Consider the following 25,749-nt stretch of genomic DNA (forward strand, 5'->3'; position numbering starts at 1 on the left):
CGGAGCCGGGATTAGAACCCAGGCCCTTCCGAATCCCAGGCCTGGGCTCCATCTCCTGGGGCCGGGCCGCTCGTCCCGTCTCCCCGGCCTGTCTGCCGACTCTGCTACGTCGTACTCTCCCGCCGGCTTCGTCTGGTGCCCTGCCCACTCGGTGAATACGGGTGATCGATGAAGGGGAAGGCGGCACACGGTAAGCGCTCGATAAATATGATCGATTAAAGGGAGAGGGATGGGAGAGCGGGTATCTAATCCCCGTTTTACAGCCGAGGAGGCCCAGAGCAGTGAGGTGGGTCGCCCGAGGTCACCCAGCGGAAGAGCGGCGGGGCCGGGATCGGAACCCAGGTCCTCTCGACGCCCGGGCTCCACCCACTGGGCTGCTTTGCTCCCTGCTGCTCCTGGGGGATTCTCGGCCCCTGTGGGAGGTCGTCGGGCATTGGCGGCGGTCACAGGAGGCCGTCGGTCCCCCTTGGAGAGAATAATGACGACGATGGTGATCGTTAAGCGCTTGGGGGAAGCGGCGTGGCTCAGTGGAAAGAGCCCGGGCTTCAGAGTCAGAGGTCATGGGTTCGACTCCCGGCTCTGCCGCTCGTCAGCTGGGTGACCGTGGGCGAGTCGCTTCACTTCTCTGTGCCTCGGTTACCTTGGTCCTGTAAAATGGGGATTAAGCGTGTGAGCCTCACGGGGGACGACCCGGTGACCCTGTATCTACCCCGGCGCTTAGAACGGTGCTCTGCACGTAGTGAGCGCTTGACAGACACCGACGTCGTCGTCACCACGTGCCGAGCACTGTTCTGAGCGCCGACCTATTGAGAGGGCTATCAGCTGAGCGCCCCCGGCCTCCCCCGGCCCCGTCTAGAACTGACTCACAGGAACTGCCGGGCCATAAGCCCCTTGAGGGCAGGCACCGCATCTGCCGGCCCTCCTGGGCTCTCCCGAGCGCTCTGAGCTCAGTGGACTGGAAGCGCCTCCCGGGCGGGGATCGTGTCTACCGATTTGATGGTGCCCTCCCAAGCAGTTAGCACAGTGCTCTGCACAGAGTGCTAAATAAAAACCATTGATTGACTGACTGGAACCAGCGGACCGCTTGCTCTCCCCATTTTCAACGTTCTGTGAAAATGACCTCTCCTCCAGAAAGTCTTCCCTGACTAATCTCAAATCTCCCGACTCCATTACCACCACCACTACCACCGCCTCACTTATGTACTCCTCCCCAAAAAACCTAGGCATTCATTACTCCTCCTCTTTCTCCTCCTCCTCTCCTCCTTCTCTTCCTCCTTCTCTTCCTCCTCATCTTCCTCCTCCTCCTTCTCTTCCTCCTCCTCCTCCTTCTCCTCCTCATCCTTCTCTCCTCCTCCTTTTCCTCCTCTTCCTCCTCTCCTCCTCTTCCTCCTGCTCCTTCTCATCCTTCTCTCCTCTTCCTCCTCCTCCTCCTCTCTCCTCCTCCTTTTCCTCCTCTTCCTCCTCCTCCTCTCCTCCTCCTCCTTTTCCTCCTCTTCCTCTCCCTCCTCCTCCTCCTCCTTTTCCCCTCTTCCTCCTCCTCCTTTTCCTCCTCTTCCTCCTCCTCTCCTCCTCCTCCTCCTTTTCCTCCTCTTCCTCCTCCTCTCCTCCTCCTTCTCTTTCTCCTCCTCTCCTCTTCCTTCTCCTCCTCTCTTCCTCTATCCTACTTCTCCTCCTCCTTCTCTCCTCCCCCTCCTCCTCTCCTCCTCCTCCTCTTCCTTCTCCTCTCCTCCTTCTCTTCCTCCTCTTCTCCTCCTCTTCCTCCTTTCTCTTCCTCCTCCTTTTCCTCTTCTTCCTCCTCCTCCTCGCCTCCTTTTCTTCCTCCTCTCCTCCTCCTCTTCCTTCTCCTCTTCCTTCTCCTCCTCTCCTCCTCTTCCTCCTTCTCCTCCTCCTCCTTCCTCTCCTCCTCCTCCTCTTTCTTCTCCTCCTTTTCCTCCTCTTCCTCCTCCTCCTCCTCCTCCTCCTTCTCTCCTCTCCTCCTTCTTTTCCTCCTCTTCTCCTCCTCCTCCCTGCAGTCATGTGCTTATCTCCCCCGGTAGACTGTAAGTTCCTTGTAGGAAGGAATCACGTCTACCAACTCGATTATATCATAATTTCTCAAGCGCCTAGTAGAGTGCTCTACACACAGTAAGCGCTCAACCAATACCATCGCCAGATATCTGTATGTTCAGCGGTTTGCCCTACCTGAAATTTATTTCGGCATTTGTCTTCCCCACTAGAATAGAAGCTCCGTGAGGGCGGGGATCATGTCGACTTACTCTGCAGTATGCTCCCAAGCGCTTAGCGCAGCGTACTCTGCACAGAGCAAGAGCTCAGTAGATACCACTAATGGACCGATTGATCGGGGAACAGGGTTTAGGTCCTCCCTAAGGAGGCTCCCCACCACCACCAACTTCCTCCGTCTCCCCCCGGCCCTCGTGGCTTAGTGGCCGGAGCCCGGGCCTGGGAGTCGGAAGGGCCCGGGTTCTAATCCCACCTCCGCCTCACGTCCGCTGTGCGAACTCGGGCGAGTCGCTTCACTTCTCCGCGCCTCGGGAAAATGGGGACGAAGACCGCGAGCCCCACGTGGGACCGGGTCCAACCTGTTGAACCTGTATCTACGCCGGCGCTCAGAACAGTGCCTGGCACGTAGTAAGCGCCTAACAGATACCGCGACTGTTGTCGTTATCCTCCGGGCCTCAGTTCCCTCCTCTGGAAAACGGGGATGACGACCGCGGGCCCCACGTGGGACGGGGACCGTGTCCGGCCCGATGGACCTGGATCCACCCCGGCTCTGGGAACCGGTGCCTGGCACGTAGTAGGCGCCCGACGAGTACCGTGATGATGATCGGGAGTTCCCCCGGCCCGCGGGCCGTCGCCCCGGGCCCGTCCCTCCGCGGGGAACGACTTATCAACCCGGGGTCTCTTCTCGCTTCCCGGTTGTCCCTTCCCGTCGGAGGATCTCGGGAGCGGTCCGGGCCGACGGCCCCGCGCTATCTCCTCTCCGGGGCCTGCTCCTCCCCCGCCGCCCCCCGCCGGCTCCCGGAGGGTCCCCACCGTCCCCCCCCCCGCTCCCCACCCCCCGCCACGTCCCTCCGTCCGTCCTTGGCTCGGCCCCATCTCCGCCCGGCCGTTGGGAGGCCGGAGCTCCGGGGTTCAAAGGTCACGGGGCGATTGCGACAGGCCCGGGAGCCGGAGCGGCCGGAGGGGGTGGGCGGGGGGGGCTTGGGGTGCGGGGTCTCTGGCCGGACTGGCTAGACTGGCCCGGCCCCAGCGCCCGGCCCTCTCTCCTTCCTCCTTCCCCTCCTCCTTACCCACCGTCCCCCGGGTCCCTCTGGTTCGAGGGCGTCACCGGCCGTCGGGAGCCGCGGAGACCCGGGCCTCGGGGGCCGGGGGGGACCCCGGGTGGGGAGGACCACCGGGACCCAGAGCGGCCTCGCCGCCGAGGATTCTGGGGAATTCCCGGGGGTTACATTCCTGTGGATGTGACCAGCTCTGACTGGGAGAGGATCGGTAGGTGGGGCCCGGGTGGCGGCGGGGTCGGCCGGGGGGACGGACGGAAGGACCCCGGGGGCAGGGGGTCCGAGGCTGGGCCGCACCAGCTCCGGATCGATCCCGGTTTATAAGTTCCCGTAAGGCCGGGCGGGCCCGGGGCGGCAGATGGGCCTGTTCGATCGGACGTTAGATCGAGATAAGGGACTCCTCTGCCCTCTCCCACTGAGAGTCGCCGGAACCCCCGGGGCCGGGGGGCGGGGCCATCCCCGGGGGGTTCTGGACCCCTCGAGAAGGCCCGGCTCGCTCCTCCTGCCCCCTGGTAATAACCATCATCGAAAACGGTGGGATCTCTCAAACGCTCGCTTTGTAGCGAGGGCCGCTCTAAGCGCCGGGGTAGATCCAAGCTAATGGGGTTGGACAAGATCCCTGGCCCACATGGGACTCCCGGCCTTAATCCCCACTGTCCGGATGAGGTGCCCGAGGCCCAGAGAAGTGAAGACACCCGCCCGAGGTCACAGAGCGGACGAGCGGCGGAGCCGGGATCAGAACCCAGGTCCTTCTGACTGCCGGGCCCGGACTCGATCGGCTCCTTGGCTCTCAGCCGGACGGCGAGACCCCGTTGAGACCCTCCCCGGGGCCTATCGGGCACCGCGGCCTCTGCCCTTTTCACAGACGCTCCCCGGGCCCCGGGGGCTTCCGGGACGGGGACCGGGTTCGAGGGCCGGGGGGGGGAACGTCCTGGATTTGAGGAATGGAGCGTCGGTTCCGTGGGGGGGCGGGGGCCGGTCCCGGGGAGCTGCAGAATACGGGAAGGGGGTGGGCCGGGCCCCGGGGGAGGCCGAGGGTCACCGAGTTGGAAGAAGGAGGCGGGGGGGGGGGGTCCGACGGGTGACGTCACCGGATCCGAGCCGGGAGGCGGTCGAGGCCGGGCCCGGGCCCGCCGGCGGGAGTCCGTCAAGTCGAGCGGTCTTATTTCTCGAGCGCTTACTGTGTGCGGAGCACCGGACTAAACGCTGGGGAGAGTCCGACGGAACGATATAACGGAGACGATCCCTGCCCACGGCGAGCTTACGGTCCGGAGGGAAAAATGAGTTCCGGACCGGGCGGGGGGCGCCGCGGGAGGTCGGCGGGACTGCCCCTCTGCCACCCCCGGGGACTTGACCTCTCTCCGGAGGGCAGCGTGGAGAAGCCCGGGAGCCTAGGGCACCGTGAGCTTGACATGGGGCTCTGCGCGCAGTAAGCGCTCCGTAAATACCCGCGATCGATCGGTTGAGGAAGAGAGGTGGCGGGAGGGAGGAAGAGGAGGAAGAGAAAGAAGAAGGGGAGGAAGAGGAGGAGGAAGAAGAGGAGAGAAAGAAAAAAGCGAGAGAGGAAGAGGTGGTGAAGGAAGAAAAAGAGAAGGGCAGAGGTAGAAAGAGGAGACGGAAGAGAATAGAGAAGGAGGAGGCCGTTGATTAGGCAGTTAGTAGGTGCCAGGCACCGTCCTAAGCGCCGGGGGAGATAGAAGCTGATCAGGTGGGACAAAGTCCGTGTACCACGCGAGACTTCCGGTCTTCGGCCCCTTTTTACGGATGAGGGATCCGGGGCCCAGATGAGGGAGGTGACTCACCCAAGGTCACGGGGCGGACAGGCGGCGGAGCCGAGACTAGAACCCGGGTCCTTCTGATTCCCGGGCCGGGGCTCCGGCAGCCAGGCCCCGCCACCCTTATAGCGGCCCCGGGCCCGGAGCCCCGGCCGGAAAGGAAATCTGGGCTCGCGGCCCGGGCGCCCGGAGCCCGGGATGGCGGCCCCAACCGCGGTCCGGGGCCGGGACCCGAGATACCGACGGTGGAGCCGCCCGCCCCCGGGGGACCTCCGTGCCCGGCTCCCAACAGGGTGGCCGGGGGGGGGGGGGGCACCGCGGGGCCGGTCTGGGCGCCGGTCCCGTCTGCCCGTGCCGGCCAAATATGGGGCCGGGGCCCCGGGAGGGCGGCCCCCCTCGGTGACGGATGCCCGGCCCCCCGCCCCTCTGCCGGCCTCCGTTTTCCCAGGGGCTAAAAATAGGTGGGGAAGGAGCCAGGGAGCCACTGTCCGAGCACCGGGGCCCTCGGGGGAACAGGCCGGAAGAGGAAACGGCTCCCGAGATGGCGGGGGCGAGGGAGGGAGGGGTGGAGGAGGAGGAAGACCAGTGGTAGTAATAACGGGGTTCTTAATGATGATAATAATAATGTCGGTATTTGTTAAGCGCTTACTGTGTGCCAAACACTGTTCTAAGCGCCGGGGGAGATACGAGGTCATCAGGTCGTCCCACGTAGGGCTCACGGTCTTCATCCCCATTTTGCAGATGAGGTAACTGAGGCCCAGAGAAGTGACATCCCCCAAGGTCGCACAGCCGACCAGTGGCGGAGCCGGGATTAGAACCCACGTCCTCTGGCTCCCAAGCCCGGGCTCTACCCACTGGGCCACGCTGCTCTACCAGTAATGGTAATAGAAGTAGAGGAGGAGGAGGAGGAGGAGGAGTTGAACTTGTCTTGCGGAAGGGAAACTGAGCCCGGGGCATCAGGAGAGGAAGGGTATAATGCCCTCCTAGGAGCCACCGGCCGGGCAACCTCCCCCCGGCCCCAGGACGGCCAAATCGCCGGGCGGGCTCCGGCCACCGACGGGACGGGACGCCGGGCCGGGCCCGAAACGCGGACTCCCGGGCCCGCCCCGTGGGGAGTCTCCGCTGACGACGACGGCGACGACACGATGATGACGTTGACGACGACGATGCCGACGGAGGCCGGGGGCGGGCGGCGTGGGAGGGGAGGGGGAGACCCAGGTTGAATGGACCGCTTGTTCCCCGGAGGGCGGGAGCCAGCTGACCTGGCTGGAGGGGAATCGGCCCAGCCGGGAGGTTGGCACCGCCGGGCGCCGACAGATGGCCGGCGGCCACGGCGGGGAGGCACCGTGGCTCCCCGCGTCCCCGCCTCCCGCGGCCCCCGGGGTGACGGCCGTCTCGAGGTGGGGGATGAGGTCGATCTTCCGGAACGGGGAGGGGGCGTGGATTTTAAGTGGCTTGTCGGGGAACGGCTCAGAGGCCGGAGCCCGGGCCCGCGCGTCGGAAGGACCCGGTTTCTAATCCCGGCTCCGCCACCTGTCCGCCGCGCGGAAACTGGGGCCGGGCGCTTCGCTTCTCGGGGCCGCGGTGACCTCATCTGGAAAATGGGGACCAGGGTGAGCGCCCCAGGCGGGACGGGGACCGCGTCCAACCCGATCGACCCGTATCTCCCCCGGCTCTCGGAACCGCGCTCGGCACACAGCAAGCGCTCAACGGACGCCATCGTCGTTATCGTTACCATTAACGTCGTTATTAGGAAGGACTAGGCGTTTACCAAAACCTCCCCCCAGAGCCCCTCCCATCAAACCCCTCCCATCGCACCCCTTCCCGCCCCCGCCCCGTCCTCGCCGGCTAAGTTTGCGGCTGGAACGGGGGACGAGAACGGGCCTCTTCCCATCCGGTCGCCCCCGAACCCGTGGCGGGGGGGATTCCGGGGGCCCGGCCCCCCGGGCGCCGTCCAGAGGGCGGGATCTCGGGGGCGGGGAGCGGGGCCGTTGGGGTGACCCCCTCGGCCGCCGCCCGGATGCCAACCGCAACCCGTGTCCCCAGGGCCAGGCCGGAGGCCGGACGGCCGCTGAGCCGGGCTCCCTCGGCGCCGGCCGCATCCAGATGAGGGGGAGACCCTCCCGGAGGGATGCCCGCCCCCCGCCCGCACCCCCTTGTCCCGCTGCTGCTGCTGCTGCTGCTGCTCTCCTGTCAGGTGAGTCCCGGTATCCTCGGCGCTGTGGCGGCCCTGCCCCGGTCCCCCCGGGCCCCGGGGTCCCCCGTCTCCGCCCCGCTCACGGCCCCCCTCCGCCTCCCCCCGGCCCGCAGGCTCCCTCCGCCCAGGTCCTGGATTTCGTCTTCGAGAAGTGGAAGGGCTACAGCAACGAGTGCCTGCGAAACCTCAGCCTGCTGCCCCCTCCCACAGGTGAGGCCGCGGGGACCCCGCCCGCCCCGCGTCCCGCCCCCCGCCCGAGGAGGCCCCGTCCCCGGGGCTGCCGGAGGGCCGGGCGGCCGAGGTCAGAGGTCAGCGCCCCTCTCCCTCTCCCCCGCCAAGCAGAGCTGGTCTGTAACCGGACGTTTGACAAGTATTCCTGCTGGCCAGACGCCCTCCCCAACAGCACCGCCAACTCCTCCTGCCCCTGGTACCTGCCCTGGCACGACAAAGGTACCCCCCGGGGAGGGCCGGGGGGGATGGGGGTCACGGCCGGGGCGGGGGGAGAGGCGGGGGAGTGACTCGGCCGGTCTCTCCCCCGCAGTGCGACACGGCCTGGCCTTCAAGAGGTGCGGGCCGGACGGGCAGTGGGTGAAGGAGCCTCGTAACGCCTCCCAGTGCGTGATGGACGTCCAGGAAGTGGTGGCCCAGGTCAGCTGGGACCCCGGGGCCGGGCGGCGGAGGGGCGGGGACGCCGGGGGGCCGTCCCGGGGGAGGCGGGGGAGGGGGACACGACCCCCGACCCGCCGCCGTCCGACCAGGAGAGGTTCGCCCGCACCTACAACAGCTTCCAGATCATGTACACCGTCGGCTACTCCGTGTCGCTGGGTGCCCTCCTCCTTGCCCTCTCCATCCTGCTGGGCTTCAGGTAGCCGGGGGACGAGGTCGGGGGGTGGGGAGGGGAGGGGGCTTCTCGGAGGAGGGGAGGCCGGGGCCATTCCTAGGGCGGGCTCCGCTCCTTTGGAGGAATCTCCGTGCGGAGGGGTCGCGGCCTGTGGTGATTTTATTTATTCGTGTCGATGTCCCGACGTCCGCCGTTCCCCCGCCCCCCCCCCAGTCCGTGAGCTCGTTGCGGGCGGGGATCGTCGCTCTCCGTTGTCCTATTGTACTTTCCCAAGCGCTTACTACGGCGCTCTGCACGCGGTAAGCGCTTCGTAAATTCGGTCGAGTGAATGAATGAGGGAAACCCAGGCCCGTCAGTCGGAGGTCTCGGGTTCTGATCCCGGCTCGGTCCCTCGCTCGCGGTGAGATCCTGGGCGAGTCTCTTCACGTTCTCTCCGCTTCGGTTTCCTCATCTCAAAAAACGGGGATGAAATCCCCGTTCTCCCTCCCCCTCGGATTGGGAGCCCCGTGAGGGCCGGGGACCGCGCCCCCCCCCCCCCCCCCCGTCGTCGTCTCGTATCTCCCCCGGCGCTCGGTACGGCGCTCGGCGTGCGATGAGCGCTAAAGAGATGCCCCGGTGGTCATCGGGGTTACTTCGGAGGGCCGGCAGAGGGCACGGAGAAGCGGGCGGGAGACGCTGGGAGTCGAAGACGGAGATAGGCTACGCAAAGGGGGTGAGGTGGATGGAGTGAGGAAGACGACCCGGAGGCTGCCGCCCGGGGTTGGCCACGGTGGACGGCGCTGCCCGCCCCCTCGTCGGAGGGGCCGGCCCGTCGCCTCGCAGGCCGGCCCGGGCGGCCCCGTGGGCGACCACCCCCCCGCAACCGGCCGGACGCGGTTCTCTCCGCAGCAAACTGCACTGTGTGCGGAATTACATCCACATGAACCTGTTCGCCTCCTTCGTGCTGAAGGCCGGCTCCGTGCTGGTCATCGACGCCCTCCTCAGGACCCGCTACAGCCAGAAGATCGGCGACGACCTCAGCGTCAGCATCTGGCTCGGCGACGAGGTCAGGGCCGGGCGCCCCCTCCCCACTCGCCCCCTCGGCCGGTCCCCCCCCCCCGACCCCGACCCCGACCCCCGGGGGCGCCGCCCCTCCCTCCCCCGCCGCCGGGCTCCCCGCCGGGCGACGCGCTCCCCCTCGGGGGGCCGGCCGGGGGGCGCCGTCGGAGCGGACGGTGAGGTCCGCTCCCGTGCCCGCCGTGTCCAGCAGGCGCTGGCCGGCTGCCGGGCGGCCACGGTGCTCATGCAGTATGGGATCGTGGCCAACTACTGCTGGCTGTTGGTGGAGGGCATCTACTTACACAACGTCCTGGTGTCGGCCGTCTTCTCGGAGAGGAGCTACTTCAACCTCTACCTGGGCATCGGCTGGGGTGAGAGCGGGGCCCGGGGGCCACCCCCGGGGCCGCCGGAGGGACGGGCGGTGCGGCGGCGGGGGCCGGGGGGGTGTCTCTCTTCCCTCACGGGGCGGCGGCCGTCCCCACAGGAGCACCCCGTCTCTTCCTCGTCCCCTGGGTGGTGCTGAGGGCACTGTTCGACAACATCCAGTAAGTAGCGGGGCGGCCGAAGACGGGGGCTGCGGAGAGGCGGCGTGGCCTCGGGGGTGGAGCCCGGGCCCGGGAGGCGGAAGGACCCGGAGGCCGATCCCGGCTCCGCCGCCCGTCTGCTACCCGGGGCCTCGGGTCCCTCATCTGGAAAACGGGGATTAAGACCGGGAGCCCCCCGGGGGACAGGGGACCGAGCCCAACTCGATCAAGTCGCATCCTACCCCGGCGCTCAGGACGGTGCGCGGCGTATAGTAAGCCCTCAACGAGTACCGTCGTCGTCATTATCGTCACCGGCACCGTATCCGGTGCCGAGGGGCCCCGAGGGGCAAAACACGCGGAAGGGAGGGGGTCCGGGAGGGGACCGGGTCCGGGTCGGAGCCGCAAAGCGGGCGGGGGCCGGCTGGGTGGCGGGCGGCCGGGGGGGGTCCCGGCATCCAGCCCCGGCTCCCCGCTCCAGGTGTTGGAGCAGCAACAATAACATGGCCTTCTGGTGGATCCTCCGCTTCCCCGTCTTCCTGGCCATCTCGGTGAGTCAGCCGGCCCTCGCGCCGCCGACCTCTGACCCCGGCGGCCCCCGGGCCCGCCTCGCCCGCCTCTGAAGCGTCCCTGTCTCCCGGGCAGATCAATCTCTTCGTCTTCATCCGCATTATCCAGATCCTGGTCTCCAAGCTCCGAGCCCACCAGATGCGTTACACCGACTACAAATTCCGGTGAGGGTCCCCCGCCCCCCTCCCCGAGCCCAGGGGGGAGGGGGCCGCCCCATCGATCCGTCGGCGGCGGTCATCGAGCGCTCACCGTGCGCGGAGCGCCGGCGCGAGCCCTCGAGGGCGGCGGCTACGGTAGTAAGCGCTCCACGAGTGCCGTGATCATTCCAAGTGCCGAGGGAGGGGCGGATGTCAACTGCTTCGGGGGTCCAAGCTCTCCCGGGGGCTCGGCACAGTGCTCCGCAGGTAGTAGGCGCTCAATAACCGGCAGATTGTTCGAGAGGGAGGAAGGAGGGCTCAGTCGGGGAAGGCCCCTCGGAGGAGATGGGCTTCTAAGAAGGCTTCGAAGGCGGGGAGAACGAGCGCTCGCCAAGTGCAGAGCACCGCGCTGAGCGCCGGGGGGGAGGAGACCGCAACAGGGTCGGTAGACGCGGCCCACGAGGAGCTCACGGTCTAGCGGGAGAACTCCCCATCTAGCGGCAAAGGATCCGTCGACGTCGTCCCGTCTCCGCTCACCCGTTCCCCCCACCCCCGCCCCCCTCCGACGCCCAGCTAGCCGGGAGGGTAAGAATATCGTCTCCTCCCCCCGCGGCGACAGGCGTCCCGTGCCCCCCTCCTGGGGCACGATCTCCCAGCTCTCCTCGCCCCCCGCCCCCACCTCTCTCGGGGGCTAATTTTAGAAGCCGGACCGCGGACGTCCCGGAGGGGCCGGGGCCCACGGGTTCTAAAATCAGTCCCCGAGGCGGGAGAGATTGCAAGATGCCATCGGGGTGAAGGAACGGTCCTCACGCCTCCACGGGTCGGCGGAGCCGGGGGCCGACGTGGTTCCCGTCACCCCCGCGGAGGGAGAGTTTCCTCCCTTCCTCCACCCCACTGGCAGAGGTCTCTCCTGCCCGCCTCCTCCGTGGGTGGCGCGGCCCCACGTCCGTAGCGGTCGGCCCTGCCCACCCCCTCGGGGAAGGCCGGCCCCGGTCTTCGGGGGCCGGCCTTCCCCGCTCCCTCGGTCGGTGGTCCCGCCCAAGTCCTTAGCGGACGGCTCCGCCCGCCCCCCGGGCGGAGGGTCCGGCTCCCGGAGGGCGGCAGCCGGTGGGATCGATCGAAGAGGAAACCCCGGCCCAGGTCTGGGAAGACCATCCGGCGCGGCTCCGCGGCGGGGCCGGCCCCGGCCCCCGCGGTGACCCCGTGCCCGTCCCCCCGCCCAGGCTGGCCAAGTCCACCCTGACCCTGATCCCTCTGCTGGGCGTCCACGAGATCGTGTTCGCCTTTGTGACGGACGAGCACGCCCAGGGGACCCTGCGCTTCGTCAAGCTCTTCTTCGACCTCTTCGTCAGCTCCTTCCAGGTGCCCGCCCCACGCCCCGCCGGGCCCCGCCCCCGCCCGGCCCCCTCCTCCCCCCACGCACCCGGCACGGAGGAGCGGGGCGGCCTAGCGGCTAGAGCGCGGGCCTGGGAGTCGGAAGGACCCGGGTTCTCATCCCGGCTCCCGTGGGGCCTCGGGCGAGTCCCTCCGCTGCTCTCCGCCTCGGTTCCCTCGTCTGTAAAATGGGGCTGGAGGCCGGGAGCCCCACGTGGGGCGGGGACGGGGTCCAACCCCATCTGCCCGTAGCCACCCCGGCGGTCGGCGCGGCGCCTGGCACCTAGTGAGCGCTCAACAGATACCACGGTCACTCCGGCTCCAGCCGTCAACCGGTCCGTCCGCGGCGTTGGCCGCGGGCTTCCCGCCGTCGGGGGTGGGCACCGTACTGAGCGCCCGGCCCCTGACACCCTCTTTCTCGCAGGGGGTGCTCGTGGCCATTCTCTACTGCTTCGTCAATAAGGAGGTGAGTCCGATTCCCAGTCGATCAGTCGACCCTGTCGAACGCTCTGTGGGCGCAGAGCGCTGAACTCAGAGTCTGGGAGAGTCTGGGACCTAATCCCGCTCCGCCGCTCGCCCGCCGTGACCTTGGGCGAGTCGCTTCACTTCCCTGGGCCTCGGTTGTCCCGTCTGCCAAATGGGGGGTGAGACCGTGAGCCCCGTGTGGGGACGCCCAATCTGCCTGGATCCACCCCAGAACTTCCCCGGCGCGCGATATGCGCTTAACCGATACCGCAGTCATCGTCACGTGGGACGCAGTAGACGCTAAACAAATCCACGGTCGTTATCGTCGTCACGCGGGACAGGGACCACGTCCAACCGAATACCAGAATTATCATTATTATTACCTCGGATCCACCCCGATCTCAGCGCAGTGCCTGGCACCCAGTCGGCGCTTAAAAAAGCACCACGGTTATTACTGCGTGGACACGGCAAGCGCCTAACGAACGCCATAATCATTATTATTACCGTGGCTATCGTACGGGACGGGGACTACGTCCGACCCGATCACCTCGGATAACGATAATAATGACGTTGGTCTTTCTAAGCGCCGGGGGGAGACGCGGGGTGATCAGATCGTCCCGCGGGAGGCTCAACGGTCTCCATCCCCATTTTTACAGACGAGGTCACTGAGGCCCAGAGAGGCGAAGTGACTCGCCCCCGGTCACACAGCTGACGTGGCAGAGCCGGGATTCGAACCCATGACCTCTGACTCCGGGCCCGGGCCCTTTGCACTGAGCCACGCCGCACCCCGCGCTTAATACGGTGCCCGGCGCATAGTAGCGCTCAAAACAATTGCCCCAGCAAACGTTGGTCTGACACGTTCCCCGGCCACCTGGAGCCTACGGGCTAGAGTCGGGCTTCCTGGGCCCCTTTCCTGGTTTTCCAAGGTGAGCGGACGGTAGAGGAGAGAGGTGGAGATGGGGGGGGGGGGTCCCCCCCGTGGCTTTTAGCCGAAGGGGGACGCCCCGTCCCCAAACGCCCCCCGCGTCTAGCGTGCCCCGCGGCCGGCCCCGACCCGTCGGCCGATCCGGTCGGGTCCAGTGGCGGAGCGTGTGCGGAGCGCCGTCCCGGCGCCCCTCGGGCCTTCGCGGGGACGCTCCCGCGGCCGCCGAGCCCCGGACAGATAGGACGGGACGACCGAATGACGGAGGCCCGGGTGGATGGCACAGGTGCAGGGGGAGCTGGTGAAACCGCTGGCGACGTTGGCAGCTGGGGAAGGCCCTGGAGGAGGAGGCAGAGGCACACCTGCAGCCACACGGGCACCGCCCGTCCCGGAGAGAAACGCCATCTGGTCGTCGGCCGCGGCGGCGCCGACGGGCCGGGGCGGGCCGGCCGGCCGCGGGGCCCCTCCCCGGGCGCTTCATCGGGGAGGGACGGCGGCGGGCACCTCGGGGCGACGGCTTCCCCGCTGCTAACCGTTCCCCGACGGAGGCCGGGAGAGCGGGCTTCTGAGGGGGCCCCCGGGAGCCTGGAACCAGAGCCGGCGAGGGAGGGGTCGCTCGGCACCGGCCGGGACCCGGGCGGGAGGCGGGGAGACCCGGGGCCCGCCCCGCTCCCCGCACCCTCTCCGGGCGGGAGCGGAGAGGGCGCCGGGAGGCCGTGCGGCCCGGCGCCCTCCCGTCGTTGCCTCCCGCCTCCCCGCTCGCCCCCCGACCCCGGGGCCGGGCGGGGGACCGGAGGCCGGGCCCGGACCGCGGCCTCGGGCCCTACAAGGGAGAACCGCTGTCGAGCAAGTGGCCGATCTGCCCCGGGTCCACGCGCCCGGCCTGTCTCCCCGCCCCGGCCCGCCTCGCCGGAGCCGGGAGGACCCCGGGGGGGCGGGGGGGGCGTCTCTGACCGGCCCGGGGGGGAAAGGGACCGGCGACGTGGCCCGTGCGTGTCTGTGTGTGTGTAGGTCCGTATGTGGCTGTGTACGTATCTCTGTGTTTCTCACGTGCGCACGTGGAGGGCCCCAGCGGAGCGCCGGAGCGGCACTGCCCACCCCCGCGCGGAGCACCCTGGGAAAGGGGACACCTCTCCTCATCCCTCGGTCAGTCGTATCTATTGAGCGCTTCCCGTGGGCAGAGCACCGTACCGAGCGTCGCGGGCAGGGACGGTCGCTCTTTACTGGATGTACCGTAGTTCCCGAGCGCGTAGTACAGTGCCCCGCACACGGCAAGCGCTCAATAAATGCCACCGAACAGAACGAATGGATGATCATCTTTGTCCGGCCGGGTCGGGGAGACGCGGCCAGAGAGGAGAGTCCAGGGAGAGGTGAGCGTAGCGCCGGAGAGGCGTGGAAGAGAGGATCCCGGGATCGACCCGAGTAGCCGCGTGGCTCGGCGGCTAGAGCCGGGGGGACCCGGGTTCGATTCCGGCCCCCCGGCGCGTGACCGGCCGTGGACCGGTGGGCGAGTGGCTTGATTTCTCCGGGCCTCAGCTCCCTCATCCGTGACCTGGGGTGAAGAGCGTGAGCACCACGGGGGACGGGGCTGGGCCCGACCCGGTCACCTCGTAACTACTTCAGTGCTCAGAGCGGTGCCCGACACGTAGGGAGTGGTTTACGAGTACCATTATTAATACTAATAACCTGGGAGGGAATCCAACCTGGCCAGGGGCCCCGTCGCCCCCGTCCTCCCCACCCCGGCTCTCCGAGCCCCGACGGTCACCTCCGCGGAACCGGGGAGGGGGGCCAGACCGGCCCGCCCGAAACCCTCTGGGAGGTCGGCACGGCTCCCGCCGCCCCGGCCCCAACGCCGCCGGTCCGCTCTGGTGCCGGGCTGGGCCGCCGGGGCTCGCCGGGACCACCCCGCCTCGGAGCCGACGCGGAGAGCAGGTAAAGCAAATCCCGCTCCGCTCTCCGGCCCCCGCTCCCTGGTCCAGCCCGGACCTCCCGGGGGCTCCGAGAAGGCAAGTCACGGGGCGGGGAGTGAAAGGGACTCGGGTAGGATAGGCGGGCGAGGCCCGGGCCTTCTCTGGAAGTTGGCAGGTGGGGAGAGGCGGCGGGGAGTTTGGGGGTGGAACGGGGGAGGGATTGGGGGGGCTTCTGGATAGGATGTGAGGCGGGGGGGTTCTGGGGAAGATGAGGACCGGACCGGGGGCTTCTGGGTAAGGCGAGGGGTGGGCAGGGGCTTCTGCTAGATGTGGACCAGAGAGTTCCGGGGGTAAGATAAGGAATGGGGTCGGGGGTGCTTCCAGGTAGCCCGTGGATCAAGGGGGGGGGGATTCCGGGTTAGGACGCGGGCAAGGGTTTCCCGGGTAAGATAAGGAACGGACTCGGGGTCTTCTGGCTTGAAGGAGGGACGGACGGGGAGCTTCGGGGCGGCGGGTAGGAACGGGGCAGGGAGATTTCTGGGCAGGCTGAGGGGCGGTGGGGAGAGTTCCCCGGGTAGGAGGAGGAACAGAAGAGGGCTTTTGAGTAGAAAGAGGGGCTTCCGGGAAAGCTGAGAGAAAGGCGAGGGGCTCCTGGATAGGATGGGACGGGCAAAGGAGTGTTGTGGGTAAGAGAGAGGGAAGGGACTCGCGGGTAGGCTGAGGAGGCGCCGGGTTAGAGAGGAGAAGGGCTCCCGCGCAGGCCGAGGGTGGGCGGAGGGGCTCCTGGCCAAGAGAGAGGAGAAGGGACCACTGGGTGCTGGATAAGGGGACGGTGGGTGGGCAGAGGGGGCTCCTAGGTAAGAGAGAGGGGAAGGGACCACTGGGCTGGGTGGGCAGAGGGGGCTCCTGGGTAGGCTGCGGGTGAGCGGAGGAAGGGAAGGGCCTCCCGGGCAGGCCGGGTGGAGGAGCGCTCCGGAGAAGAGAGGAGACGGGTCTCCCGGGAAGGCTGAGGGGGCACGGAGGGCTGTGCCCCGGGAGAGAGAAGGGACTAGAGGGTAGGGCGAGGGGCTCCTGGATAAGGGAAGGGGAGGGGAGGGTGTTCCGGGTAGAGACTCCTAGCCCGGGTAGGCCGGAGGTGAGCAGAGGGACTCCCGGGTGAGCCGGAGGGGGCTCCTGGATAGGCCGAGGGTGAGCGGAGGGGGGTTAATGATGGTATTCGCTAAGCGCCCACTATGCGCCGAGCACCGCTCTGAGCGCCGGGAGAGACGAGGTAATTCGGGTCGGCCCACGGGGGCTCACGTCCTCGATCCCCCTCTTCTGGAGGTCGCCGAGGCCGAAGAGAAGCGACGCGACCTTTCCAAGAGTCGCACAGCTGACGAGAGGCGGAGCCGGATTAGAACCCATGACCTCTGCCTCCCGGGCCCGGCTCTTGCCACCGGGCCACGCTGTTTCTCTCGTGGGCAAGAGGGAGGAGAAGGGGCTCCTGGACGGTCGGGGGGGTTCCAGCTAAGATAGAAGGGAAGGGACTTGGGGGGAGGGGGCTCCTGGGTAAGCTAAAGGTGAGCGGAGGGGGCTCGTGGGGAAGAGACCCCCATCCTGGGTGGGCTGGGGGTGGGGGGTGGGGTTCCCGGGTAGGTTGAGGGTAAGCAGAGGAGGGTTTCGGGTAAGAGACTCCCGGGTAAACTGAGGAAAGGGCGCGGGGGCTCCAGGGTAGGCTGAGGGGGAGCAGATGGGGAGGTTTTGGGTAAAGTAGAGAGGGAGGGACAGCTGGGTGGGCCGGGGGGGGCAGACGGGGGGGGGTGGGGTAAGAGAGGGGGGAAGGGGCATTTGGGTAGGGCGAGGGGGGCTCCTCTGGCCGTCTGAAGGCGAGCAGGGGTAAGAGAGAGGGGAAGGGGCGTGTGGGGAAACCGAGGGAAGGGCGAGGGGGCCGAGGGGGGTTCGGGGAGAGAGAGGGAGAGGGGGGGACGGGAGTCCCGTCCCCGGTAGGCCGAGGGCGGGCGGGCGGGCGGGCGGGCCGCGGGTCACCTCCTGCCAAGAAGAGCGCTGACGTGGGCGGGAGCCGCTCCACCGGATCCTGGGCCTTAATTGGAGCAAATGAGAGCACAGCGGGCCTCTCCGCAAGGTAAATAGAATTACTCACCCCAGAGAGGGGGCCGCCCCGGGACCCCGCTGCCTCCCCTCCCCGTCTCCCCCCGCCCGCGGGGAGGAACGGGGGCCACCGGCCAACCGGGAGCGGAGCCGGCCCCGGCCCCGGACGGGGCCCGCTCCGAGCCCCGGCCCGGCCCGGACGCCCTCCTCTCCCCCGGGGGACTCGGCCCGTCGTATTCACCGAGGGCTCACCGCGTGCGGGGCGCCGTGCCCGACGCTTGGGAGAGGACGACGCGACAGGCCGGACGCGTCCCCCGCCCGCGACGGGCCCGCGGCCTAGACTCCCCCGTGACGGGGTCCCTTTGAGGTCCACGGCCACCGGCGGCCGAAGATCCCCCGGCCCCCGAAGCGAGGCGCGGCCTCGGTCCAGAGACCGGCCCCGGGGAGACGGGGGCTCTGGGTTCGGATTCTGGCTCCGCCACCCGCCCGCCGGACGTCGTCGGCCGGTCGCTGGGTTTCTGCGGGCCTCGGTTTCCTCATCTGTCCCAGCGGGGATTCGATGCCCATTATTATTATTCGGTAGAATGATCAATCATGTACGATCACTCTGCTATACGGTAGCCAGGTGTAGCGGAGAGAGCCCGGGGCCTGGGAGTCAGAGGTCACGGGTTCTACTTCCGGCTCTGCCGCTTACCTGCCGTGTGACTTTGGAGAAGTCACTTCTCTGTTCTGTGCCTCAGTTCCCTCATCGAGAAAATGGGGACGGAGACTGGGATATATCATAATGTTGGTATCCGTTAAGCGCCTACTACGTGCGGAGCACCGTTCTAAGCGCTGGGGGAGGCACAGGGTCATCGGGCCGTCCCACGTGAGGCTCACGGTTAATCCCCATTTTACAGATGAGGTCACTGAGGCCCAGAGAAGCGAAGTGACTCGCCCACGGCCCCACAGCTGACGAGTGGCAGAGCCGGGCGTCGAACCCATGACCTCTGACTCCCAGGCCCGGGCTCTTTCCACCGAGCCCCGCTGCTTCCCTAAGAATGTCGGTATCTGTTAAGCGCTTACTACGTGCGGAGCCGTAGATACAGGGGAATGAGGTCGTCCCACGTGAGGCTCACGGTCTTCATCCCCATTTTACAGAGGAGGGAACTGAGGCACAGAGAAGTGAAGGGACTTGCCCACAGTCACACAGCTGCAGAGTCCAGGATTCGAACCCATGACCGGGCGCTCTCCACCGAGCCACGCTGCTTACATCCACCCCAGCGCTTAGTACAGTGTCTGGCATACACTAAGCACTTAACAGATGCCACAGTTATAAGCGATCGGTAGAGGACAAAAGAACAATAAACGGACAAATTCCCAGCCCGCGAGGAGCTTAACCATTTTAAGCACTCTGTGAGGCGGGAGAACGGAGTGTGGGCTTGGTGGGGCGGCCTGTCCGGATTCATCCGTTCAGTGCTATTCATTGAGCGCCCACCGTGTGCCGAGCACCGTACCAGACGCCGGGAGAAGGCTCCGCCACCCGTCCGCCGTGGGACCCGGGGGCGAGTCGCTTCTCTGGGCCTCAGTTCCCTCGTCTGAAAAAGGGGGCTACAGTCCCTGTTCACCCTCCTGTTTAGACCGTGGGCCCCCGTGTGGGACTTGTCCATCTTGTATCGACCCCCCCCCCCCGGCGCTTAGTACAGTGCTCGGCACATAGTAAGCGCTTAACAAATGCCCCAGTTATGATTAGAGCTGGCATGCTTCCTGCCCAGGAAGAGCTCCAGAGCTCGTTTTCAAAGGGCCGACGAGGCCGGTCCCCCCGCAGAATACCCAGAGGCAGCGGGGGCTGACGGTCCTCCCCGCCCCACAGAGATATAACTCTTTTTTATGGTATTTATTAAGCGCTTACTAAGTGCCAGGCACCCCACTAAGCGCTGGGGGACATAGAAGGTTGGACAGAGTCCACGTCCCACTCGGGGCTGACGTTCTCGATCCCCATTTTCCAGATGAGGTCACTGACGCCCGGAGGAGCGAAGTCACTCGCCCCAGGTCACTCAGCAGACGAGGGACGGAGTGGGGATTAGAACCCGGGTCCTTCCGACTCCCAGGCCCGGGCTCCCCGCCGCTCCTCGACGCGGGCTCGACCCGGACTCTCCCACTATCGAGATCCGGATGGAGGCGGACGGGAGAGTCGCGTCCCCTTCCAGGGAGACGTTCCCCAAGGAGGATTCTCGTTTATTGAAGTGTCACGCGGGGCTCTGGGGACGCTTTCGGTTTGGAGCTTCTAAGGGGGGCCCGGGAGGGGGCCGGGAAGGATTGCCTCGTCCTAAGCTCCCGCTGCGGTCGGAACCGGATCGGACCGTTCCCGATTTGGGATTATTATATGATAACGAGAGGGGTGGTTTTTGTTAAGCGCTTACTCTACGCCAGACACCGTACTGAGCGCCGGGAAAAGGTACAAGATGATCGGGTCCCGCACGGGGCTCACAGTCTAGCGAATGTGTCGTTTAATAATAATAATAATGTTGGTATTTGTTAAGCGCTTACTATGTGCAGAGCACGGTTCTAAGCGCTGGGGGAGATACGGGGGAATCGGCGGTCCCACGTGAGGCTCACGGTGAATCCCATTTTACAGACGAGGGAACTGAGGCCCAGAGGAAGTGAAGGGACTCGCCCCACAGTCGCACAGCCGACGCGTGGCAGAGCGGGAGTCGAACCCGTGACCTCTGACTCCGGAGCCCGGGCTCCTTCCACTGAGCCACGCTGCTTTATTGTTGTGCTGGACTCTCCCCAGCGCTCAGTGCTCTGCACACGGTAAGCGCTCAGTAAATACAACGGAAATGATTGGATGGATGGATGGGAACAGGTATGGAATCCCATTCTGTAGATTTTGTGGCCCAGAGGAGGGAAGTGACTCACCCAAGGTGTCCCGGCAGAAGAGCGGCGGAGCCGGGATGGGAACCCAGGTCCTCTGATTCCCAAGCCGGGGCCCTTTCTCCTAAGCCACGTCGCTTCTCTATTACGCGGTAGGAGGTAGAGTGTAGTGGGATACTGCAGTGCTTGGCACATAGTAAGCGCTTAAATACCATCGCTATTATTATCATCATCATCATTTAGTATTTAGAAAATATCTAGTCTAGTATATTATGGTATGCTTCCCTAAATCTGGTATATAGGAAAGCAGCGGGGCCTAGTGGAAAGAGCTCGGGAGGCTGGGAGTCAGAGGACGTGGGTTCTAATCCCGGCTCTGCCTCTTCCCTGCCCTGTGACCTCGGCAAGTCAACTTTACTTCTCTGGGCCTCGGTTCTCTCGTCTGCAAAATGGGGTTCCACCACCTGTTCTCTCTCCTACTTAGCGAGCCCCACGGGGGGTTCCGATTGACTTGGATCCGCCCTAGCACTTAGTACGGGGCCCGACACGTAGTAAGCGCTCAACGAATCCCACGGTAGTTATTGTCACGCTGCCTCGATGATCTCCTTCGCCTCGACTTGCTCCCTTTATTCATCTCCTCTCCCAGCCCCACGGCGCCGAGGACCTTAGCTCTCGTTTTATTTATTTCCGTTAATCCCCGTCCCCCCCTCTAGACCGTCAGCTCGTTGCGGGCGGGGAACGTGTCCGTCACATTTTGTCATCCTGGACTCGCCCGAGGGCTCGGTGCGGTGCTCCGCGCACGGTACGCGCTCAATAAATACGACCGAGTGAATGCTCTGCACACAAAAGAGCTCGATAAACGCGAACGGCCGACTGATCCGGAAGCTTCTTGTGGGACGGGACGCAGTTTCAGGAGACCCACCCTGCTCCCCTCCGAAGGGGTCAGGGAGAGCGGGTGGGGGGGGGTCCCCCCCATATCGCCTCCCCCCCAGTGGTTCCCCCCCGGGGGTCCCGGAGGCGGCCGAGGTGGGCAACCTCTGGGGCGGGAGGCGAGAGGGATGAGGAAGGCGCCCATTTGGTCGGGAACCATTTTGTCACCTAGGCCCGGAGCCTCTCCCGCCCCCACCTTCCACCTGGATCCCCCGGACGGTCGGCGGGAGGTGGGAGGGGGACCCCGACTCTGCCCCCCCGGCCCTCTCTGAGCTCCGAACGCCCAGGAGGCCCCGTGCTAGAGGAAGCGTACGGCGCCCCGGCCCGCAGCCTACCGGAGCGACGACGTCGTCGTTCTTATTTATCGCCATCGGCCCCGATGTTAATTCTCCCGACTCCCCGAGGGCACCCGGTACGGAGTCTCCTCCCTGACCCTTTCCTCCCCACGGCCCCCGTCCTCACCCGCCCCTTCCCGCCGGGACCGGGACCGCCTTGCTGGGGGGCGGTTTGGGGGGAATCGGGGGCCGGGGAGGGCGACGCCGTGCCGGCCCCCCCGCCCCCCGGCAACCCTCCGTCCCAGCCGGGTGTTCCCGGCTGGTTCACGGGCTTGGCGAGGCGTCGGCATAAATTCCCCTTCACGCCTGTCGACTTTCACCGGATTTATGGGCCCTGGCCGAGGAGAGTCCGGCACGCCCCGGACGCACGGGTCCGCCCCGACCCCCGCTCCCCGATCTCCGGGCTCCCGACCCGACCCGCGGATGGACCCCCTCCCTCCAGCGAGGGCCGGGCCCCGGTGGGCCCCTCCCTCGCCGTCCCCCCATCCTCCTCCTTCCCCCCCCCGGGGCCTGGGCCGGCCAGGAGGGATCCGGACCAGGGGCCGGACCGGGGCCGGACTCTCCTCGGTCATAACGATCAGATCGGCGAGGGAGGGGGCCTCCCCGCCGCCTCCCGCCTTCTGGGTGAGGGGCGGGCGGTGGAGGACCCCTCCTCGCTTCTCTCCCTCCCTTCCCTCCGGCGACTCCAGGCCTGGTGATTTTGGTGACCTTGGGTCGCCGTTTCTCCTTCGGGTGACCTCCGGCTCGATCTCTCTGTCCTAGGATCCGGGCCCAGACCGGGAGAAAGGCGGGGGAGGGTTGGCTCTGTTTATAGTGGGGATTGGGTGCGGACGTGAGTTTGCGTGTGTGTGACAGAGAGAGAGAGAGACTTTGGAGAGGAGAAATGGACGAGAAATCCGCGGAGAATGTCCAGCGCCATGGGCCGTGTTTCCGCCAGCCGGCTTTAGGCCTCTCAAGCGTTCTGTCCGGTGTTTTGCACTCAGTGGGTGTTCAATAATAGCAATCATAACTGTGGTATAGGATAATTATAACCGCGGTATTGGTTAAGCGCTTACTACGTGCCCAAGCTTACTATGCGCTGAGCGCTGCACGAAGCGCCAGGGTGGATCCAAGCAGATCGGATCGGACCCAGACCCCGTCCCCCGTGGGGCTCACAGTCTTCATCCCCATTTTACCGCTGAGGTGACCGAGGCCCAGAGAAGCGAAGCGGCTTGCCCAAGGTCTCCCAGCAGACAAGTGGAGGAGCCGGGATCAGAACCCAGGTCCTCTGACTCCCTGTCCCGTGCGCTTTCCACTAAGCCACGCTGCTTCTAATGATGATAATGACGGTATTTGTCAAGTGCTTACTATGTGCCAAGCACTGTACTAAGCGCTGGGGTAGATGCAAGGTAATCAGGTTGTCCCACGTGAGGCTCATGTTCTTAATCCCCATTTTCCAGATGAGGCAACTGAGGCACAAAGAAGTTAATGATAATAATAATAATAAAGCGCTTACTCTGTGCCAAGCACTGTTCTAAGCGGTAGGGTAGTAATAATAATAACGATGGTATTTGTTAAGTGCTTACTATGTGCCAAGCACTGTTCTAAGCACTAGGGTGATAAGAAGAAGAAGAAGAAGAATCATAATAATGATGGTATTTGTTAAGCGTTTTCTTTGTGCCAAGCATCGCTCTAAGTATATAAGTATATAATAATAATAAGTATATAATAATAATAATGATGATGATGGTATTTGTTAAGCGCTTACTATGTGCTTGGCACTGCTCTAAGCACTAGGGTAATCATAAGAAGCGGAAGAATCATAATAATGATGGCATTTAAGTGCTTACTATGTGCCAAGCACTGTTCTAAGCACTAGGGTGATAAGAAGAAGAAGAAGAATCATAGTAATGATGGTATTTGTTAAGCGCTAGGGTAATAATAATAATAATAATGATGGTATCTGCTAAGCGCTTACTCTGTGCCGAGCACTGTTCTAAGACAGAGGTAGATAGATGGACAGACAGGTAGATGGAAAGCTAGGCAGATAGGTAGGTAGATATAGATATTTTTAAAAAACGATAAATAATAATGTTGGTATTCAAGTGCTTACTATGTGCAGAGCCCTGTTCTAAGCGCCGGGGGAGATACGGGGGTAATCAGGTCGTCCCACGTGAGACTCACAGTCAATCCCCATTTTCCAGATGAGGTCACTGAGGCCCAGAGAAGTGACGTGACTTGCCCACAGCTGCCAGGTGGCAGAGGCGGGATTCGAACCCATGATCTCCGACTCCCAAGGCCGGGCTCTTCTAGCTGTCAGTGCAGTCTCTCGGAATGGCAGCGCCACCCTCTGGGGTTATGGAGAATCGCAGGGGCGCCCCCCCCCCCCTTTCCCTTCAAGGGCCTGCGACTTTCTAGGCCCCCTCCTTCCCGCCTCCTCCTCCTCACCATCGGTGGTATTTACTGAGCGCCTACTGTGTGCAGGGCACTGGGCCGAACGCTTGGGAGAGTCCAATGCAACAGAGCCGGCAGACCCGTCCCCCGGCCGCAGGGGCCGACGGCCCAGAGGAGGAGACGGTCGATCGGCCCGTCGATGGTATTTACCGAGCGCTTATCGTGTGCTAAACCCTGGGGGGCGTCCAATACAACGGACAGTTGACAGTCTAGAAGCCTCCATAAATCAATCACTGATATCTACTGAGCACTTACTACGCGCAGAGCACCGTGGTTTCATTTCCGTCTCCCCCTCTAGATTGTGAGCTCCTCGCGGGCTCTGCTGCATCGTCCTCTCCCGAGCGTTCAGTCCGGTGTCCTGCACACGGTAAGCTCCCGATAAGTACCACCGACCGATTTATTTTTATTAATGAGCTGTCTATATCTATAATTCTATCTATTCATAATGAGAACTTTGATGCCCGTTTGTTTGGTTGTCTGTCTCCCCCTCCTAGACTGTGAGGTCGTTGTGGGCAGGGCTTGTCTCTAACTGTTGCTTAAGTGTCCTCTCCCAAGCGCTCAGTCCAGTGCTCTGCACACCGTAAGCGCTCAAAAGATACGAATGAGTGAATGGATGGATGGATGAATGAATGGAGCGGAGGCTGGAGGGCGTCCTTCCCTCCCCCTGACAGCAGGGGTCGCTGCGACCCCCCATGAGCCTCGGTGATTAATAATAATAATTTGTTGATTGATTATGGCATTTTGTTAGCGCTCACTATGTGCAGAGCGCTGAACTAGGCGCTGGGGTGGGTAGAAGCAGATCGGGTTGGACCCAGTCCCTCATCCCCATTTTCCAGATGAGGGAACTGAGGCTCAGAGAAGTGACGGGCCCAAGGTCTCCCAGCAGGCAAGTGGGGGATTAGAACCCATGACCGTCCGACTCCCAGGCTCGCGCTCTAACCATTAGGCCACGCTGCTTTCCCCCCCCGCGCTTGTCCGGCTATGTGCCGAGCACTGTACTAAGCACTGGGTTGGATACCAGCGAATGGGTTTGGAGTAGCTATTCCATCCGGCTCCCCCCCAGGGACAGCCTGACTCTGAGCCTCGCATCCCCTAATGATCGATCAGTCGTATGGAGCGAATGCTTTCTGTGTGCACTGTACTAAGCGCTTGGGAGAATCTAACAGAATTAGTGAACACCTTCCCTGACCATAAAGAGATCGTGTCCCCTACTAATTAACCGATGGTATTTATTGAGCGCTTACTATGGACAGAGCGCTTTATTAAGCGCTAGGGAGAGTCCAATACAAGAGAATTAGCCATCTCTGAATTGGCCCATTTCTTTCCAAACAGCCGCGGGCTCCCTAGTAGCCTACGGCGAGGGGGAAACTGAGGCTCCGGGAGTTGCCGCGCCGGACCCCGAGGGATTCCCAGCTTCTAAGGGGTCGGAGACGGACAGATTCCACCCGTAGAGCTCGGTGCGTTCTCACGTCACCGGGGCCGGGCTGAGCTCCGTGGATCTGGACCCAGCGGCTTGGGCGACAAGCCCCCCCCACCCGGAAGATGCCACTTCCACGGCCGACCGGGGTCCTACCGACACTAAATCCAGCGATCTCTCCCTCCCGGGCCGCCGACCCCGGCTTCCCGGCTCTCGCGGAGCCAACCGGGAGAAGAGGCCTCCTCGGGAGCTGCCGGAGATCCCGGCTGGGCCCTGCGGGGCCCGTTCTCCGACGGGACGCTCCCGAAAGAAAATCCGGGCGGAGAATCCCCGTTCGGATTCGGGGGCCGGGATGGGAGGGTGGCGGTGTTCCCCGTGGGGCTGGATGGGTGGGACATCTTGGATTGAGCCCTGCCATTTGGGGGGTGGGTCCTGCCCTTTCCCGGCATGCGGGAGGGCAGAGGATTATGATGATGATGACGGTATTTGTTAAGCGCTATGTGCCACGCACTGTTCTAAGCGCTGAGGTAGATACAAGATGATCAGGGAGTCCCACGTGGGCTCAGTCTTAATCCCCATTTTACAGCGGAGGTCGTCGCGGCCCAGAGGAGTGAAATGCCTTGCCGGGAGACAAGCGGTGGATCCGGGATTAGAACCCACGACCT

The 25,749-nt window shown here is 64.9% G+C and overlaps 1 protein-coding gene across 1 annotated transcript; it reads left to right on the top strand.

Moving 5' to 3' along the window:
* On the top strand, positions 1–25,492 carry GCGR (glucagon receptor). The gene is given in 17 exon segments (XM_029056745.2): positions 1–190; positions 7,100–7,250; positions 7,364–7,460; positions 7,593–7,700; positions 7,792–7,898; positions 8,009–8,115; positions 8,980–9,136; positions 9,341–9,500; positions 9,614–9,674; positions 10,132–10,201; positions 10,296–10,384; positions 11,581–11,719; positions 12,156–12,197; positions 13,405–13,425; positions 13,427–13,468; positions 13,470–13,718; positions 25,256–25,492. Coding segments are annotated over 16 exon segments (1,752 nt in total). The 5' UTR covers positions 1–190; positions 7,100–7,184.
* Positions 25,493–25,749: the final 257 nt, after the last annotated feature.

Source organism: Ornithorhynchus anatinus, unplaced genomic scaffold (genome assembly GCF_004115215.2).
Source record: "Ornithorhynchus anatinus isolate Pmale09 unplaced genomic scaffold, mOrnAna1.pri.v4 scaffold_264_arrow_ctg1, whole genome shotgun sequence".
In the NCBI taxonomy this organism is placed as follows: Eukaryota; Metazoa; Chordata; class Mammalia; order Monotremata; family Ornithorhynchidae; genus Ornithorhynchus; species Ornithorhynchus anatinus.